This window comes from Pseudochaenichthys georgianus, chromosome 10 (genome assembly GCF_902827115.2).
Source record: "Pseudochaenichthys georgianus chromosome 10, fPseGeo1.2, whole genome shotgun sequence".
Taxonomy (NCBI): Eukaryota; Metazoa; Chordata; class Actinopteri; order Perciformes; family Channichthyidae; genus Pseudochaenichthys; species Pseudochaenichthys georgianus.
This window is the reverse complement of record NC_047512.1, coordinates 26,064,206-26,080,353: the sequence shown is the minus strand read 5'-3', so window position 1 is coordinate 26,080,353 and position 16,148 is coordinate 26,064,206. Positions and strand designations below refer to the sequence as shown.

Genomic DNA, 16,148 nt, shown 5'->3' with positions numbered 1-16,148 from the left:
CAGGGTTGCAGGCTGTTGCGCTGGCAGTGTGGCTGAAGGAATGAAATATTCATGTTGCCCAAAAAATGAATGGACACCCCGGGACGGAGAGCGTGCCGATTTATTCAACTAAGACCAGGCCTCATTAAACTGCTGGCGGCGAGGCAGGTCACGGTGATTTTCTTTAACAGTGCTCGAGCCCGACTGTCACACATACACAAACAGAGAAGAAGCAGAAGCAGAAGAAGAAGAAGAAGCAGAAGAAGAAGCAGAGAGGGGCGATTAATGCTAAATGTGTCCAAGTTGCCATCATCACAACATCTTAGACGCGATGCTGAAGTGGTTTCTTGTGTAATTGATGACATAATGAGTGATTAGCTACTGTGTCAGTACTGGTGTCAGTGGGTAGGAAGAGTTGACGCTGTGCGCGGCATATGGGAGACGTGGGGGGACTCTGGTTGTGACAGAGGTGTGTAGCTTGTGCGAGGTGCCAGGGGACACCAGCTGATAGGCACAGGGGCCACGTGACCGATCCAAATGAATGCATCTGACTTGATTAGGTCTTATTAAGAAAAAGAAAACCCCAATCTTAATGCTAATGCAAATTGTATTAATCATACTAATCAGAGGGGGAGAAGTAGGGCCTACTCAGATCTTGAGAAAACTTAGAAGAAGCCTACCAGAGTGTAGGAATAGGCTACTCTGTTACAAGTATACAAGTTATGTAATCAAAATGTTACTCGAGTAAAGGTACAACAGTATAAGTATCAAAACATACTTAAAGTACCAAAAGTAAAGTAATCATTATGCAGAATAATAAATATTATAGATTTTGATAATAATTATTGATGCATTAATGAGTTTATCAAAGCTGGTTAAGGTGCAGCAAATGTAATTACGTTGTAGGCCTATAGGCCACATGTCAAACTAAAGTCTTATTTAAGTGTTTATTATATTTCACATCATAAATCCAAATGAACAAAGTAACTAAAGATATTAAATAAATGAAAACAAGTACACCTTTTAGCTCTGAATGTTAGTGAGGCAGAAGTATAGGCCTACAAAGTAGCAAACATTTGAAATACTCAAGTAAAGAACACGTCTCTTAAACTTGTACTTAGCTAATTGAGTCAATCTACTTTACACCCCTTATAATAATAATAACTGCGCTTTTTGCTTCATGACGTGTGCATGTTTTGATGCTGGCATCCTGCTAAATGATTCATAAATCGCCTTTAGACAACTTATCGGTTATCATGGTCCTGCTAACAGGTGTGTCTCATGTCTTGCCTTCCACCTGTTCGTTTTATTATTCTTCTGCAAATAATCCGCGAAAGATTGTTCAGCTTTTACTGCTTGTTTGAGAACAAACCTCAACACTGCAGGTCCATCAAGGGACATAGCCTAACCAAATTAAATAAGTAGGCTCCGTTTTTAGTAGAAGTAGACACTGCGCAACACACTGAATGGGGCTGCTCAATATCTGATGCCATTTAAAATAGCCTCGGTGGTCTAATTATAAACGCTACATAAACGTGTTATTTATTTTTAACAACACCAAAAAAGCCAACAGACATGCAGCGCAGACTTCACTACTATACACAAACGTAATTAGATCACCTTTAACCGAGCTTTTGAAACATATAAACCACGCTCTTAAATGATTAATACTTGTGGCTCCCCTCTGTGCGAGGATAATAACAAGGTCGTGATTGAGTTACAATGCACAATAGGAGAGAAAAAGTAGAGCTTTGTCTAATTGTTCGTTGACAGGGTCAGGGGGGATTGCGATTGGCTGCTGCCTCCTGAGGCTACAGGGCTGTCGGAGGGCTGGGACTGACACAAGGTGACTGAGGGGAGGCAGTATAAAATGCTGGCGCAGTGCAGACTCATTCAGAGCCCAAAGCATCAGCCAGAGTCTTCTGTGTGACCTTTCACTGCAGTGTGCGACCACAGGCCAGAGAAGGGATGACTGCAAAATCAGAACTATCAAGCTGGCCGGAGTTCCCAGAGGATTTCAGCATGGCTCACATCAACTCCAAAACGTGGATTTCTTCTAACTCACTCCATGCGTTCTCCAGGAGGGACGGTTCTGCAGCCGCGGGGCTCTCGCTGGAAGACCGTGTGCCAATGGGCCTCACAGAGACTGACTCTGACAGAGCAGAGGAGGGGGGGCAGGTGAGCCACTTTGGCCCGCAGAAACACAGGCGCGTCGCAGCCAACGCCAGGGAGAGGAGGAGGATGAACGGCCTGAACCAAGCGTTCGACGAGCTGAGGAGCGTCATCCCCTCAATGGAGAACGAGAGAAAGTTGTCCAAGTATGACACCCTCCAATTGGCGCAGATTTACATCAATGAGTTGTCGGAGCTGCTGACCGGTGTGGTTAACCCTGAGTGCAGGAGTCCTGCGGAAAAGAGGATGAGTCTGATCCACTCTCTCACTGCGCAAAGCCAGAGCCCTCTGAGCGGGGAACAGAGGGACCCCTCAGTAGGCCACATTATTATATTTGGATCTGACTCTAATCAATCAATGACTTCTTCCAACGGCAGTGATGGGGAATCTTTGCACCTCAGTGACATGGAGGAAAGTCTGAGTGGAAGACAGTGACAGAAAGCTTCTTATTCTGCAGTGTGTTATTGGACCAAATATTACAGCTTGTAGACATGTTGGTCATATCAGATGGACTAATATTCTCCTGTCATCTTAGTGTAGATGATGCACTGCCAATGATGAAACACTGACTGATTGGTGTACTTCCTAAGGCCATGGTGAACTCCCAGAGGCCTTCTTATTGCACTTTATGGCCTGAACCATCACCACATTTGTCTAAATTATAAAATAATTATTTTGATATTTATGTATAGCTATGGGGTATTTTATGAGAGTTGTTTTGATACAATAAAGATATACTGAAAACATGACTGTGCATTTTAAGTTGTATTTTTGATGTTTCATTGTCAGCAGGACATTTCACTCAGTGTCAATATTTCTACCAGTCCAAAGCAGACTGATGCATCCATATCCAAAATGCAGTAGTGCTGCCAAAATGTTGATTAATATGTGACAAAAACTATCATTCCCTAAATATCATTCCCTAAGAAATGGAAATAAACATTGATTAAAACTCTGAATATAACAATGAAACATATTTTCTTTAAAGCTATTTCCTTAATGAAACAGTTCAAGGGTTCATTAAGCTAATCAGCTAATAGCAATGTCACATTCAAATACAGCAGTACATATAGCTTCAGTGAAGCGCAACACATTCAATCCTCTTTTTGCAAAACAATCCACAGAATAAAATGTGTTCCAGAGGCGTTTTCATACAGGCTACAGATAAATATAGATTTGTAAGCCAAAGTCTGATGCCCAATGTTCCCAGCAGAGAGGATTGCAAAGAAATAAGGAAACTAATACTGCTTCATGACAGTCTATCATATTAAAAGCTCTCCTCCTGGTCTTTCTGTTAGCCTAATGAGAAAACGTGGGGCTGCCTGCTCCAGAGGGAATAGGTGGCTGGAACTTGGCCAGGTCCTTAGAAAGGATTTCTGCCAGCCTGTGTTTAAAACTGCCACGGGCCTCTGTGGGGGTAACAAGGGTGGAGCAGCTCATGTCCTCCTCCGTCTCCTTCATGTCATCCACCGCCTGTGCCTGTGCATTGTACCCTGGCTGGAAGAAGTCATTTGCAGAGGGCTGATGCTGGTATTGATAATGGGCTGTGGCGTAGGGGACAGACTGGGGAAAGGTGCAGGGGGGAGGCTGTGGGTAGGGTGACGACAAGAGCTGCAGCTGGGGCTCTGAATGAGGATCCCCTTTTTTCACATGGGCATAGATGCACTCTGGGTCCATCTTTGGTTTGATCTCATTTTGTCTGATCATTGGAAGTGTGACTCTCCTTACGTTGTAATAAATGTCGTCCTCCATGACATTACCTTGGTTTACAGCGTCCAGAGAATGACAACGTTCCTCCTCACCTTCCTCTCCAAGCATCTCATTGCTATGAGGTTCAACAAGAGATAGCGGCCTTCCATTTAGTACAGGGTTGTAATTAATAGTAGAGTATTGGGTGGGAGACTGGTCCTCTGTGTCAACATCTGCATGATTGTAGACTGGAGGAGCGGGGCACCAGTTGGTTGTGGTTGGGAGGATACCAGTAGATAGCTCACACATCGATGATCTGTGTGGCTTGCTAGATGACCTCCTCTCCATGGAGCACTGATCTGAAATAGCCTGGAAGATCTGGGAACCATGTTCGGACAGGAAGGTGAACACGCCTTCTCCTGACTCACAGTGGCGGCCTGCTTCAATGCTGAATCCGTCCTGAAATCACATGCATTAACACACATTTTTAAGGAATAGTTTGACATTTTGGGAAGTATGCTCAATTGTTCATGCTGAGAGTTAGATGAGAAGATCAGTACCACTCTCATGTTAGTAGGGTACGTATGAAGCTATAAGCAGCCAATTAGCTTAATTTAGCATGAAGAATGGAATTTGGGAAACCGCGAAAACTAGCTCTGTCCAAATAAAACGGTGTCTAAAGCTCACTCATATAACATATTTAAGTTATTCTTTGATTTTTATTTTAAGTTAAACAAAGGTGTTTAACTAACATGTGACATGTCTGTATGGTGGCCGAACTATATGTACCTGGAGCCACCTGCATCTAAGCCTAGCTTAGCGTAACGACTGTAAAGTTTAAACAGGGGAAATAGCTAGGATTTCTCTGTTTGAAAATAAACCAAAAAAAAACATACTGCGTTTTGAGAGATAATGGAGAAGTCGCATCTTAATAAGTGAGCTTTAGATGTGCTGTTAGGTAGATTTTGGACAAGGCCAAGCTAGTTGTAGCTCTCTGTTTAACCGGAAAAAACCTGCCCCTTCCTTCAGACTTCCTTACAGAGCCCCTCCTCCAACACACACACACGCACACATGACCAATGAGGGCACGAGATAAATGTGTGCACAGATGGAAGGCTGACAGGCAGGTAGGCCATCCAGTTACTTTAGCCGGGCCGGCTCAGATGATTGGTCGTGCTTTTTACAGTACTACGGCTTCCACAGATGAAATTGTTTTATGAATTTATTGCCAAAGCATTTAATGTATTCATTGCTATCAGGATGTTAAGAGCATTCCATGGAATATAACAAAAAGTGTTTCTGATATAAATTACATACCCCACCCTTAAGATAGGCTATCAGCTGATAGCTGACGTGTCATATTATCGAACAGATATGAAAAGGGAATCCATTATCCCATACTCTCTACAAGAAAGCCAATTTGTTTGTTTTCCAAAATGTTGAATTAGTCCTTTAAAGACATGTGTGTTCTCTGAGCTGAACGTCAGGTTTATGATGACTATGGAATTCATAAGTAGGTATACTTTACCTCAACATGTCCAAATTTGCGCAAAATACGGTATGGCCAGCGGTAGATTATGTGATCAGTATTGATCTCCAGAAGTATCAGAGCCTCTTTCTGTGGGGAGGCCAGATACTTCCCAGCCAACCGGCACCTCCTCGATGCCTCAGTGCTCTGGACAATCACTTGGTAATGGTTTGGAGGAAGGGTCACATCTAAACATGAGAGACATGAACACATTTACTAAAACATTACAACACAGTGAGGTTAGCAAAGTGCATACAAAGTAAATAGACTTTTCAGGAAGTCTGAGCAAAAATAAATCAGCAAAAGGGAATTCATGTATAATATATTCTCATACAGAAACAGACTGATTTACAACTGCTATAGCTAATCTCTGCCTGTGACTGGGCTCCATGGATTTTTCAGGACAAGTGTAATCCATTAGGAAATAAAAAAGGAAATAAATGTGTGTAAACCAGGGCTTGCTGGCGCTAATACATTTTGGCGTTGATGTTTGAATAAATTAGTGGCTTTAGCTATTGCGCATACTCACACATATTCTAGGTTTTGGCTGGTGTCCTGAATTTATGATGCAGTGAAGACAAAAACAAACTAGCTTCTTCCTTCTTAAAATACTCTCAGCCGTTTACTAATATTACCCTATCAAAGGATGATTCGAGTTTATATTAGATCTAATTTTTTATTACTGATATGGGGTAAAAAAAAGAATTCAAAATAGTTTAAAATAAACAACTATTTAGTCAGATATTCTTTTTGGAGGTAAAATGTAAGCACCATGTCATATTGGTAGTGACGTCTCTGCAAAAACCTTTAGCCCAAACATATCACCATCCCCTCCCTATATTTGACCCCATAATATATTTTGTACAGTCCCTTTGCAAAGATAGCGTAATTCGGACCTTAACAACTACTTTGGTCAGTAGGCTACCATGTTTAATTACATATAGGAAAAACGTGGGAAACTATGGATATAATCCTTTAAATTCACCACCAGGTAGAGGATATGTTTTTGCTGGTTTCTGATGAGAAACAATTCAGCTGGCATTTACTAATCTGGCCCTCACTAATGATTATTTTTGATTCCTTGTTTTCTACAGTATGCAGAACAATAAGCATTACCGGTCTTCCAAGATGAGTAAATGTCATTGTCCTCCATGGTCAAGCCATTTCCTCTTTCAAAAGTCCCTTTGTGTGATTCCCCTGGATCCTTCTGTAAACACAGTGGCATGGTAAACATTACATGGAGTGTACAGCACCCTCTTATCATTTTATGACTTTAAAGATGTAAGATGCAAGAAAGAACATAGCTTGTGTAAGCACAAGAATTAGAGAAGTGCAGAGACAGATGTAACAGATACTTTAGTAACTTCCTCATTGTGCTATCTAGCTCCAAGTGTGAGTAAAGTGTATTCTCACCTTGACCAAATAATGAAACTACTGCTTCTGACTTAGAAAGAAGAGGGGAAAGTCGCCACGATTTAATGGATATTTGTACCTGGAAGGCCAGAAGTGAGAGGGCACTAAGCCAGTCCTGGCTTGTGGTGGAGGCCAGGGTGAAGGAGCATTGAGCGGTGTGTAAGTAGAAGGCGGTGCAACCCGAAGGGCAGGACACCTTTGGAGCAGGGATGAAACTGAGGCAGTCCTGGAGACGCACCACTTTTCTTTCAGGTGTTTTCTGCCGACAGACCTTCCTCTGCTCAGCAGCGCCATTTTTGTCAAGTACAGAGAGCTCAAACCGACCGACCCCCGAGGAGCTGGGTTTAAAAAGCACCATCCATACTTTCCGCCATGATTTCTGCAGTAGATTACAGAGGGGGAAATAAAAAAGTAACTGTTAATCGATGTTAGTTATATAGAGTTAGCTGGCACAGTTTATGATTGGTTTAGATTGTTGACAACACACAGCTCTACATTTCTGCTCCGCATGACGATCTACACCCTGCTGGGAATGTTGAAAGTTTCAACAGTCAATGCACCACACAGAGATCAGGGTTAACCCCATTAACCCTGAGGAAGTCAAAAGAGTGAAACCTTACTTTACGGAAAGTGTGTTGCAACAATACTGCCTGTAACTTACAGAATTGAATTAAAGATCATTCTAATTTTTTTAAGATGACCTATGATGAATGACCTTAGTAATTTCCCCTCAGCCTCTTAAACAGCCACCCTGTAGAGTTAAGCTACATTACATTAAACAGCTTTAATAACTAGTGAAAATGTTTATGTCTAACTTGCTTTTACCTATGGTCATTTACTGTGTTTTGTAATTCACAGTTTTTTTTATTATGTCTCTCGTAATGTTCCTGTCTTATTCTTCTATCTTGCTTTATCTGAAATGTAGTACAAAGATAATATGCTACTCTGTGCAAAAAAATCGTCACACATTAGGTTTCTACATCACAGTAGCATCTTAGTGGAGTTTTTACATTGGATTCCCTAAATGTCACATATTGCCAAACTAGGCATTTCATGAACAAAAAGCTAGAAATGCACTTCTGAATTCGAAACACATTTTAGAAAGATATATTTTAGAAAGATATATGCATTACGAGAGTGGCTTATTTTAAATGTGGTCAAGCAGAACTGCTTCCACATAGACCTGAACAATAGAATCAATATATAATACATCAGTAAAGGATTGCATCTGCGATTGAAGTCAAAGAAAGTATACAGATTGTTTAGTTGCATGGCGTTAGAGTTGTAAACCACATAGAACTTCCTCAGACTCAGCAAAACCTGGTCTATTCTGCGCCATCTGATTGTAGGATAATTATTAGTAGGATTATTAACTTTCAGTTAATAATGTTATCTTTTTTTTAAGTAAAACGTCTCAAATAATGCAACATTGTTAGAGAAGTATCACCGTACTAAACATTTGCACTCATTTCCCCTCACTGTGTAAATGACTGAAAATGATGAGCCAATAACACGGAAACATTTTTATCGCCAACTGAGCCTTTGATCATTTTTACTACACACTTCATGAAAGCAGTCACCTATTTTTGAACCGAGCTGTTCAATTACCACAATGACTTCAGTCCTAAATGAGGAGCCTTAATGTTCAGTTTGACTGGTATGCAGAATTCTTATAAAACTTACTTTTCCAAACTTGACGCTCTGAAGGTACAGGTTTCCTTCCTTGAAGACGACCTCCATGCTTGTAAGCTCTGTCTGTAAGTCTTTCACTCTAGCTCTTGATGCTCTGTGGTCAAGATGTTACAAACCAGGAGGTTAAAATCAGGTTTCTAAGCCACTAGAATAAATGTTTCCACTACGTCAGCAGCGGCTTTCATTCTGTTGATAACTTGCATAAGTCTGCAAGTGCAGATATCTCTGATCTGCAACTTCACCGTTGCAAAAGAAAGGAGCCACAAGTTGTGTGTTCCAGTTTTCTTGAGTCTACTTCCCTTTGCATAAATCTGCTAGTTTTGGCAACTTCCTCACAATACGAAATTGGCACCTCACCTTTATTATTTTTTAAAATAAGAACATGACAAATCATCAACGGATAAAGTGGTTTTATTTACAGTTGGAGTATCAAAATGTATATTACAAATTCTACACATCCAGCAAAAAGTATGTCAGATTTTAGGGCAACAAAGAAAATTCACTTGCAAACTATGTCTAAGATTAAAAATACACTTCCTTAGTTCAATGACACGACACAAAGGTGTACAGTTTCCTCAAAAATGTTTTTCAGTTCCATTTCGCATTGGAGACTCTTCCCACGAATATGAAACTTTTAGAAGTCCATTGAGCTATGAGCCAGGTAGTCTTTGCGCCCGATGTTGGTGACCTGCTTGGTCTGCATGGCCTCCAACTTGGGACAGTCTGTGATACGATGACCCAGACCACCGCAGAATGTGCAGCCCCTCTCTCCTGTGGAAACATGAGAATCAGATTGGTCAGAAAGGGTTTGCAAACACTGCACACTTTGGTGGATTTAAAATAATCACATTAGGTTGATTCTTAAAAGGAGTATCCTGTTAGTGAAGAGCCTGTAGAAGGAGAAGAAAAACTAGATTTGGTGTGAAAGACTTACCTCCGATGTCCAGCATGGTCTCGTCTCCTGTCTGGAGCACCTGCAACACTGGAGGAACTTTCTGCTTGGCTTCAACCAGCAGGGCTTTGAGATCCATCAACACCGACTCATCTATAGAGAAAGACACAAGTTAATGTCATTTAACGCCAAATTAAGATGACTACATTCACTTTAATCAATTGCACATATTCAGAAATCTATGCTCCTGTACAGTCTTTATTGGTAGTCTTTCTTACCACAGCCCTTATTGATGAACGTAGTGGCAACACCAGTCTGGCCTGATCGTCCAGTTCTACCAATTCTGTGGACTGAAACAAGAAGATTCCAAGATGTAAGAAATGATGGAGAACTGATGATTACCATTTGAATAAGGCCAGGGCTTATACAAATATACACACATCCTCTTATCCTCTCTTACCATAGTTTTCTATCTCCTCAGGCATGTCATAATTCACTACATGCTGTATAGCTGGGAAATCCAGACCCTTGGAGGCAACGTCTGTGGCCACTAAGACATCCTTCTTTCCTTCTTTAAACGCCTCTATGGCTTTTGTTCTTTCCTCTTGATCTGGAAAATTAACACAAACATAACAAATATTACATAAACTGTATTTTGCAAGACGATGACAAATGGAAACTGTTTCTGCAATGACTTCTCTTCTTTGGAAATGTCAAAAAAAAGTTAGCAGACATTGTGATGTTTGCAGGCAGGCTGGCATCTGGTGGTGATGACGAGCAACTGCGGGAACATTGATGAGGAAAGCTGTGCACATATTGCTCTAAAGCAGTGCTTCTCAAAGTGTGGACCACTGGTGGTCCGTGAGCATATTGGTAACATTTCACATTTGAAATAAATAAATACATTTCAGTTTTCCGCACTCTCGCGTGAATATCTCCGCAATGGAGCGAGGTTAACTTTCACTTTCGATTGCATGATATAGCCCAGGGCAACACCTTCGTCACACATGTTGCCACTTGTTTGTACCATTTTCAGGAGATTTGTAATCTGTTCTAGAAAAACTATGTGTTTTTCTATATTTGTGGAGTTAGGTGGTCCGCAAGTGTTTTTTTATTGGTTAAGTGGTCCCTGGTGAAAAGGTTTGAGAAACACTGATCTAAAGCTTGCTGCTGGGTTGGATATTCCTTCAAATACTTCCATTCTGTACAGGCTCTATAACTCTGTATTTATTGCTATGAATTAGATAAGTGCTGTGCAGACCTTTTCCTCCATGGATGGCCACTGCTTCCACTCCTTTGAGCAGCAGATACTCATGGATGGCATCTACATCGGCTTTCTTCTCAGCAAATATCAGCACCTGTTGATATGAACGGAGGAGAGTTAGTGACTTTTCTCATGTGTTAGTTACACATTTTGCTTTGTCAATTGTGACAGTACTGACAGGAGGTGGTGTTTTCTGGAGACACTCGAGCAGGTACACCATCTTGGCCTCCTCCTTGACGTATTCCACTTCCTGCACACACACAAAGTATTTATTATTTAGTTTACACCAATTTGATATGAGTGGATTTAAAAAAATGCAATGAATTCCCCAACTTAGATGGAAAACATCTTTAAGTAACAAATAAACACACCTGGATGACATCCAAGCTGGCAGCTCCAGCTCTGCCCACATTGATGGTGATGGGTTTGACCAGCGCGCTCTTGGCAAAGTTCTGGATCTTCTTGGGCATAGTGGCACTGAAAAGCAGCGTTTGTCTTTGCCCCTGGGTAGAGAAATAAGACATTATACAACATTTCATATCTGGTTGCCTCAAAAAGCTAGGCTTTAAGGCTCAGTTTTCAGTCTGAAAAAGAGTCAACGGTCAACTTTTAAAGGGGCCCTATTATGCTTTTTGATATATTCCCCTTCCTGTAGTGTATTATTTCAATTTATTTTGCATGTTAAAGGTCTGAAAATCCCAAATGTACACCCCCACTCTCGCTTCAACACATTGTACGTGATTTGCTAAGGGGCGGGACATTCTGACACATTACTAAGCTATTGACAAATCACAAGAAAATTGGCCAGCTAACCAATCAGAGCAGACTGGGCTCTGGTTTCAGACAGAGGGTGAAAAGAGGTGCTGCTGCACAGGCAGTATGAGCAAATAAATGACTTTTTGAAAATTAAAGCGTGGTAACATGTCACAGTAAAAGTGTGTAAAAGTAAGTCAAAATATGAACTCTGGAAATGGGAATAATAGGGCCGCTTTAACTGATTGAGCACAACAGCTGGCAGGTGGACTAATCGGCAAACCATGGGGAGTGCTTAGGAAGTGACGAAATGTGCTGCCTCTTAAAGCATCAGGAATGTGTGAATAACAATTTCAACTGGTGTTACAGATAGGTTTACAGTATCAGTAACAACATTTTCTTCTTTGTTCTAAAAGTATTGAGTACTCGATTTTAAGGATACATTTTATAGATTTTATTTATAAATGACAACTAACATCTAACCGAGATCTGAATTTGACCAAATAACAACCAACACAGGATATCTTAACATAATCAATGTTATGGTGGCTGTCATTTGGCGCACACTGAAGCAGAAGATGACCTCACCTTGAAGTAAGAGAAGATGGTTCGGATGTCTTCCTCAAAGCCCATGTCAATCATCCTATCAGCCTCATCCAGGATCAGGTAGCGGCAGATGTCCAGACTCACCATCTTCTTCTGCAGCAAGTCCATCAGTCGTCCAGGGGTAGCCACCATCATGTGCACACCACTATAATCAGTCGAATGCTCATTTAATTGGGCTTGTATTTTTGAAATGCAGTACTTTTGCTGCCTCGATCAGTGGTTCCCAACTGGGGATACAGGGCCCCCTAGGGGTACTGGAGGGGATTGCAGGGGGTCTGATAAAGATTAGGGATTGCAATATATTTCCACACAAAAAAGCATTTTTAAATAAATGTTTATAAGCCTGGTGTCCTGCCTCCAGAACTATCAAAACGTATGAAAGATAAGCAAGCTCAAGTGTCTCATTTAAAGCATCAGATTTTTAAACTTGTTGTTTTTATTATTTCTCACTCACAATAAGTGTAAATGTCAAGTTTAAATGCATTTGATTTAAGGGGGAGTTATATACAAGTGATTTTCATCAAAGCAGCAGATGGGTAGAATACGATAATAAAGGGTTTAACACAAGAAAAATGTAGGCGAATCATCACAGATGAGTAAGAGTAAGTAAGGGGGTACTTGGTAAAATGGCGACCAGCTCAAGGGGTACACGACAAAAAAAGGTTGGCAACCACTAGGTTAGGATATGATCATGTGATTGCTTCTGAATGCATTATATCTGGAACATTCGGCTATTTTCATCCTCTGAATGATTTAATGTAGCTGAAATCCTGGGTGAAATACAGAAAGACATTTCCCCCCCCACACATTCCACTGTTACTTACTGGTTAACTACTTCCATCTGATCCTTGACAGACATTCCTCCGATGCAGAGAGCAGTTCGCAGCTGAGGAGCTCCTTCGTCCTCCAGCAGCTTGCAGTAGTACTCCAGGATGCCGTGAGTCTGCCTCGCCAACTCTCGCTGGATTGCAGGGCAAAGTATTCAAATCAGATACATTACATTACATGTTACTTGTTAGACGCTTTTATCCAAAGCGACTTACATACTCAATACTGTGGGCAATCCCCACAGGAGCAATTTGGGGTGAAGTGTCTCAGGGACACAACGACATGCTGACTGCAGCGGGGTTTGAACCTGTGACCCCCTGATCCAAACACCTACGGACAACCCACTACGCCACACGCTCAGCTGATGCTCACAGTAAAGGCCACCTGTCTAAAGTTCAAAGAAATGCTGCTTTTTTTATTGTAACCATCAATCAGGGTTAATGCTGCAACGTCAATCAAGTAGGATGGTCTGGTGTTTCTTACAGAAGGACAGATGACGAGTCCATACGGTCCTTCTCTCTTGACGAAAGGCAGCCTTTTCTCCTGCTCCAGGGCAAACATGATGATGGGCAGAGTGAAGACCAAAGTCTTTCCGGATCCAGTGAAGGCTATTCCAATCATGTCTCGACCTGCGAGACTACAGACGCACCGTCAATACATGAACAGTTTATGGTTTCAACATTTCTTCCATATTTCACAGTCTGGTTGTTTTGCACTTACACTGTAGGGATTCCTTGGATTTGAATTGGTGTGGGATGCACAATTCCCTTCTTTTTCAAACCTTTAAGAATTGCTGTAAAACAACACACAGATTTGTTGTCATGTGGTTATCAGGTGGGCGCACTAAATGCCTTGCACAGAAAGACAATTATTTTGTTCATGTGTGGAAGAAGGAGCGTGTTTGCACCTGGTGGAAGCTTCATCTCCCTGAAGCTTTTGATTGGAGGAGGGATGCCGTCTCCATCAGAAAGGATGTGAAACTTCTTCCTGACGCGTTCATTTCGAGTGTTTGGCATGTTCAGGATGTACCGGGGTGCCTTCCAGCTATAGAGAACATTCACGATTAATGATTCCTAAACTGTCAAACAATGTTACTTTATAGCATTCACTCATCAAGAGCGTACCTTGTTTTTATGGGATCATCATATATGATACCTTTGGCCATTTCCTTCACAGACATCAAAGCTGATAAAGGAGGAATTAAAAAGGACCCAGATTTAGTTTTCAAGTTAGAACAATTTTCACAAACTGTTGTTCAAAGTAAATCTGATTTATATTGTAATATTTGAACTAGAAAGCAATTTTACCTCTGCCTTCTGCGACACTCTCAAGAATCTTTTCTTCCTCTTTCAGCTGCTTCTCCTTGGCTGACTCCTTACGGGCTGTAAATACAAAAACACACTGCTAGTGAGAATACAACAAGGTTATGTTTAATGAGCACTATGTTAATAACAGCAATATCCCATATCCAGAGTGGGTCGTGTATAAACTGAATACCTTCTGCTTTTTCTTTGAGGTGCTGATGCTGGTCGAGGAGACTGACATTAGAGCGCGGACCGAGACCCTCGTCCTCGTCCCTCTGCTCCTCCCCACTGTCCTTATGCTCCTCGTCCACCGCCTTTCCTCGCAGACGTAACATCTTCTGTAGCTGTGAGGTACGACGTGTTTATAATATATATTGTTTAAGTTGAATATGTGGCAATGGGTTGTGATGTTAGTATACATCTGTAATATCTAAATACAATTGTCTTTAAATGATACAACTTTTATAGAAATGTTAAGTTCCTCAAGAAAATCCTATGTTAAACTGACCATGTAGGCTACCGCTAATAAGGGATGAACCAACAACACTTTGTCTATCCTGATACTAGAACTAAGGGTATGAGCCAAGGCAGATTTCTAGAGCTATTTCTCAATAAAAAGGTTATACATATATATTTAGATCACTTTATGAGAATCAAGTTTTAGTTTTGCCAACATCACTGATTTGACAAATGAGATCTGTGCCCTGATACCGGACCGGTGGATCAGATTGGGGTATCGTTAAAAAAAAAAAAAATCAAAACAGGACAATGCACAATAACTTACCATTTGATGTTTCCTAATTTTGACAGGAACATACGGAACATAGTCGTCCGCCTCCGCTTCCTCTAAGATAGACCTTTCCTCCTCCACATTGGGTCTCTGTACAAACACATTTATCATCATTATCATCAATAGTATTAGTACCAGGATGTTATTAATGAATAAAAAACGCAATCAAGTAATATCACTCTTATACTTAGGTAAGGGTTAAACAAAGGTAAAGTATTTGTAGCAGACTTCAGAAAACTGAACGTCACCATCACGTATTGTTGTGGCGCTACATTATGGTTACCGTTAGCGGTAGTTTACCGAACACCGTTTATACACATACGACATCTAATAGAAAACTGCATATTGTTTAAACATGTTTGTGTAACGTTGTTTATTGGCCAGTTATAATTGTTTGAACTGCTTAATGGATAACTCACCTATAAACAGAGTTGAGGATAAGCTAGCTAACTCAAGCTAGTGTTAGCTTGCCAGTGTAAACTCATACTATGCATGCTGAATGAATAAACGTACCTTTTTGGATCGATTTTCAGTCTCCATGTTGTTATTAATACAGTTACGTTCTCTATGAACTTCAATTAATTAGTTGTTGAACAACTAGTCGGCACACTATTCAATAAAGAGTCCCAATCCACATGTTTACACAACACAGGAAGCTTTGATGCTGTACGGGACGCAGGAAGGGTCTTCTTCTTCTCTCTTTTAATGGCAGATCGCAAACAGCTTTTAGTTGCATACCGCCACCTACTGTACATGAGTGTGTATCATGTCATTCCATCTCAACTCATGGACGTATCTATGATGTAATCAAAAATAAAATAAAAACATGAAATAAATAAAACTAAAATCCCTGATCTATTCTAACCTAATGTTAGATTATTTTACCTACCCCAGTTTCACTCAGAAAGGTAAACAGTGCCTTTCTGGTAGCCTTCTGTTCCCAGAATACAAATTCCATTCCCTCTCTGTCTCCATAACTTTATCCTTTAGTTTTTTTCTTTCAGCTTTATAAAGGTCACAATATAATAAGATACTCTGCCTTTCTGGTCTTTCTCTCACCTTTTCTGCCAGATCTCCATCCCTTTGTTCTTAATTACCGCTTTTTCTTCTCCGTTTCCAAGTCCAACTGGTCGCAGGAAGGGTCAAACCTCAGCGAACATTTTAAATCGCCTCAGTCTGCTCGTGCAAATGGTTTATCCTTTACACAGTTTATGGGCATTTATATCCATCACTGAAAC

The 16,148-nt window shown here is 40.9% G+C and overlaps 3 protein-coding genes across 3 annotated transcripts; 1 reads left to right on the top strand and 2 right to left on the bottom strand.

Annotated features, from left to right (window-relative positions):
• Positions 1–928: 928 nt before the first annotated feature.
• atoh1b (atonal bHLH transcription factor 1b) lies at positions 929–2,861 on the top strand. The gene has a single exon (XM_034092187.2). It carries the CDS (start codon positions 1,948–1,950, stop codon positions 2,584–2,586), a length of 639 nt encoding a protein of 212 aa, XP_033948078.1. The 5' UTR covers positions 929–1,947; the 3' UTR covers positions 2,587–2,861.
• Positions 2,862–2,903: 42 nt separating this feature from the next.
• Positions 2,904–8,704, bottom strand: dok3 (docking protein 3). Its single transcript, XM_034092186.1, has 5 exons — positions 8,465–8,704; positions 6,861–7,160; positions 6,485–6,575; positions 5,369–5,556; positions 2,904–4,299 (listed from the first exon to the last, which is right to left on the bottom strand). Exons 1-5 carry the CDS (start codon positions 8,519–8,521, stop codon positions 3,451–3,453), a joined length of 1,485 nt encoding a protein of 494 aa, XP_033948077.1. The 5' UTR covers positions 8,522–8,704; the 3' UTR covers positions 2,904–3,450.
• A 164-nt stretch (positions 8,705–8,868) lies between these two features.
• Positions 8,869–15,604, bottom strand: ddx41 (DEAD (Asp-Glu-Ala-Asp) box polypeptide 41). The gene is made up of 17 exons (XM_034093740.2): positions 15,424–15,604; positions 14,905–15,000; positions 14,314–14,464; positions 14,124–14,198; positions 13,941–14,001; positions 13,724–13,860; positions 13,537–13,609; positions 13,300–13,453; positions 12,813–12,949; positions 11,971–12,133; positions 11,001–11,132; positions 10,808–10,879; positions 10,627–10,723; positions 9,826–9,975; positions 9,644–9,715; positions 9,408–9,518; positions 8,869–9,244 (listed from the first exon to the last, which is right to left on the bottom strand). Exons 1-17 carry the CDS (start codon positions 15,448–15,450, stop codon positions 9,108–9,110), a joined length of 1,845 nt encoding a protein of 614 aa, XP_033949631.1. The 5' UTR covers positions 15,451–15,604; the 3' UTR covers positions 8,869–9,107.
• Positions 15,605–16,148: the final 544 nt, after the last annotated feature.

What these genes read in the sequence shown, in the direction of transcription:
- atoh1b (XM_034092187.2), top strand. Translation starts at nt 1,948, where the DNA reads ATGACTGCAAAATCAGAACTATCAAGCTGGCCGGAGTTCCCAGAGGAT.
- dok3 (XM_034092186.1), bottom strand. Translation starts at nt 8,521, where the DNA reads ATGGAGGTCGTCTTCAAGGAAGGAAACCTGTACCTTCAGAGCGTCAAG. An exon ending in AGAGCGTCAAGTTTGGAAAA is followed by an intron (nt 7,161 to 8,464) that starts GTAAGTTTTATA and finishes AATCTACTGCAG; the next exon opens with AAATCATGGCGGAAAGTATG. An exon ending in GCAAATTTGGACATGTTGAG is followed by an intron (nt 4,300 to 5,368) that starts GTAAAGTATACC and finishes ATGTGATTTCAG; the next exon opens with GACGGATTCAGCATTGAAGC.
- ddx41 (XM_034093740.2), bottom strand. Translation starts at nt 15,450, where the DNA reads ATGGAGACTGAAAATCGATCCAAAAAG. An exon ending in CCATCTTCTCTTACTTCAAG is followed by an intron (nt 11,133 to 11,970) that starts GTGAGGTCATCT and finishes TTCTCTACCCAG; the next exon opens with GGGCAAAGACAAACGCTGCT. An exon ending in GTTCATCAATAAGGGCTGTG is followed by an intron (nt 9,519 to 9,643) that starts GTAAGAAAGACT and finishes CTTTCTCTATAG; the next exon opens with ATGAGTCGGTGTTGATGGAT.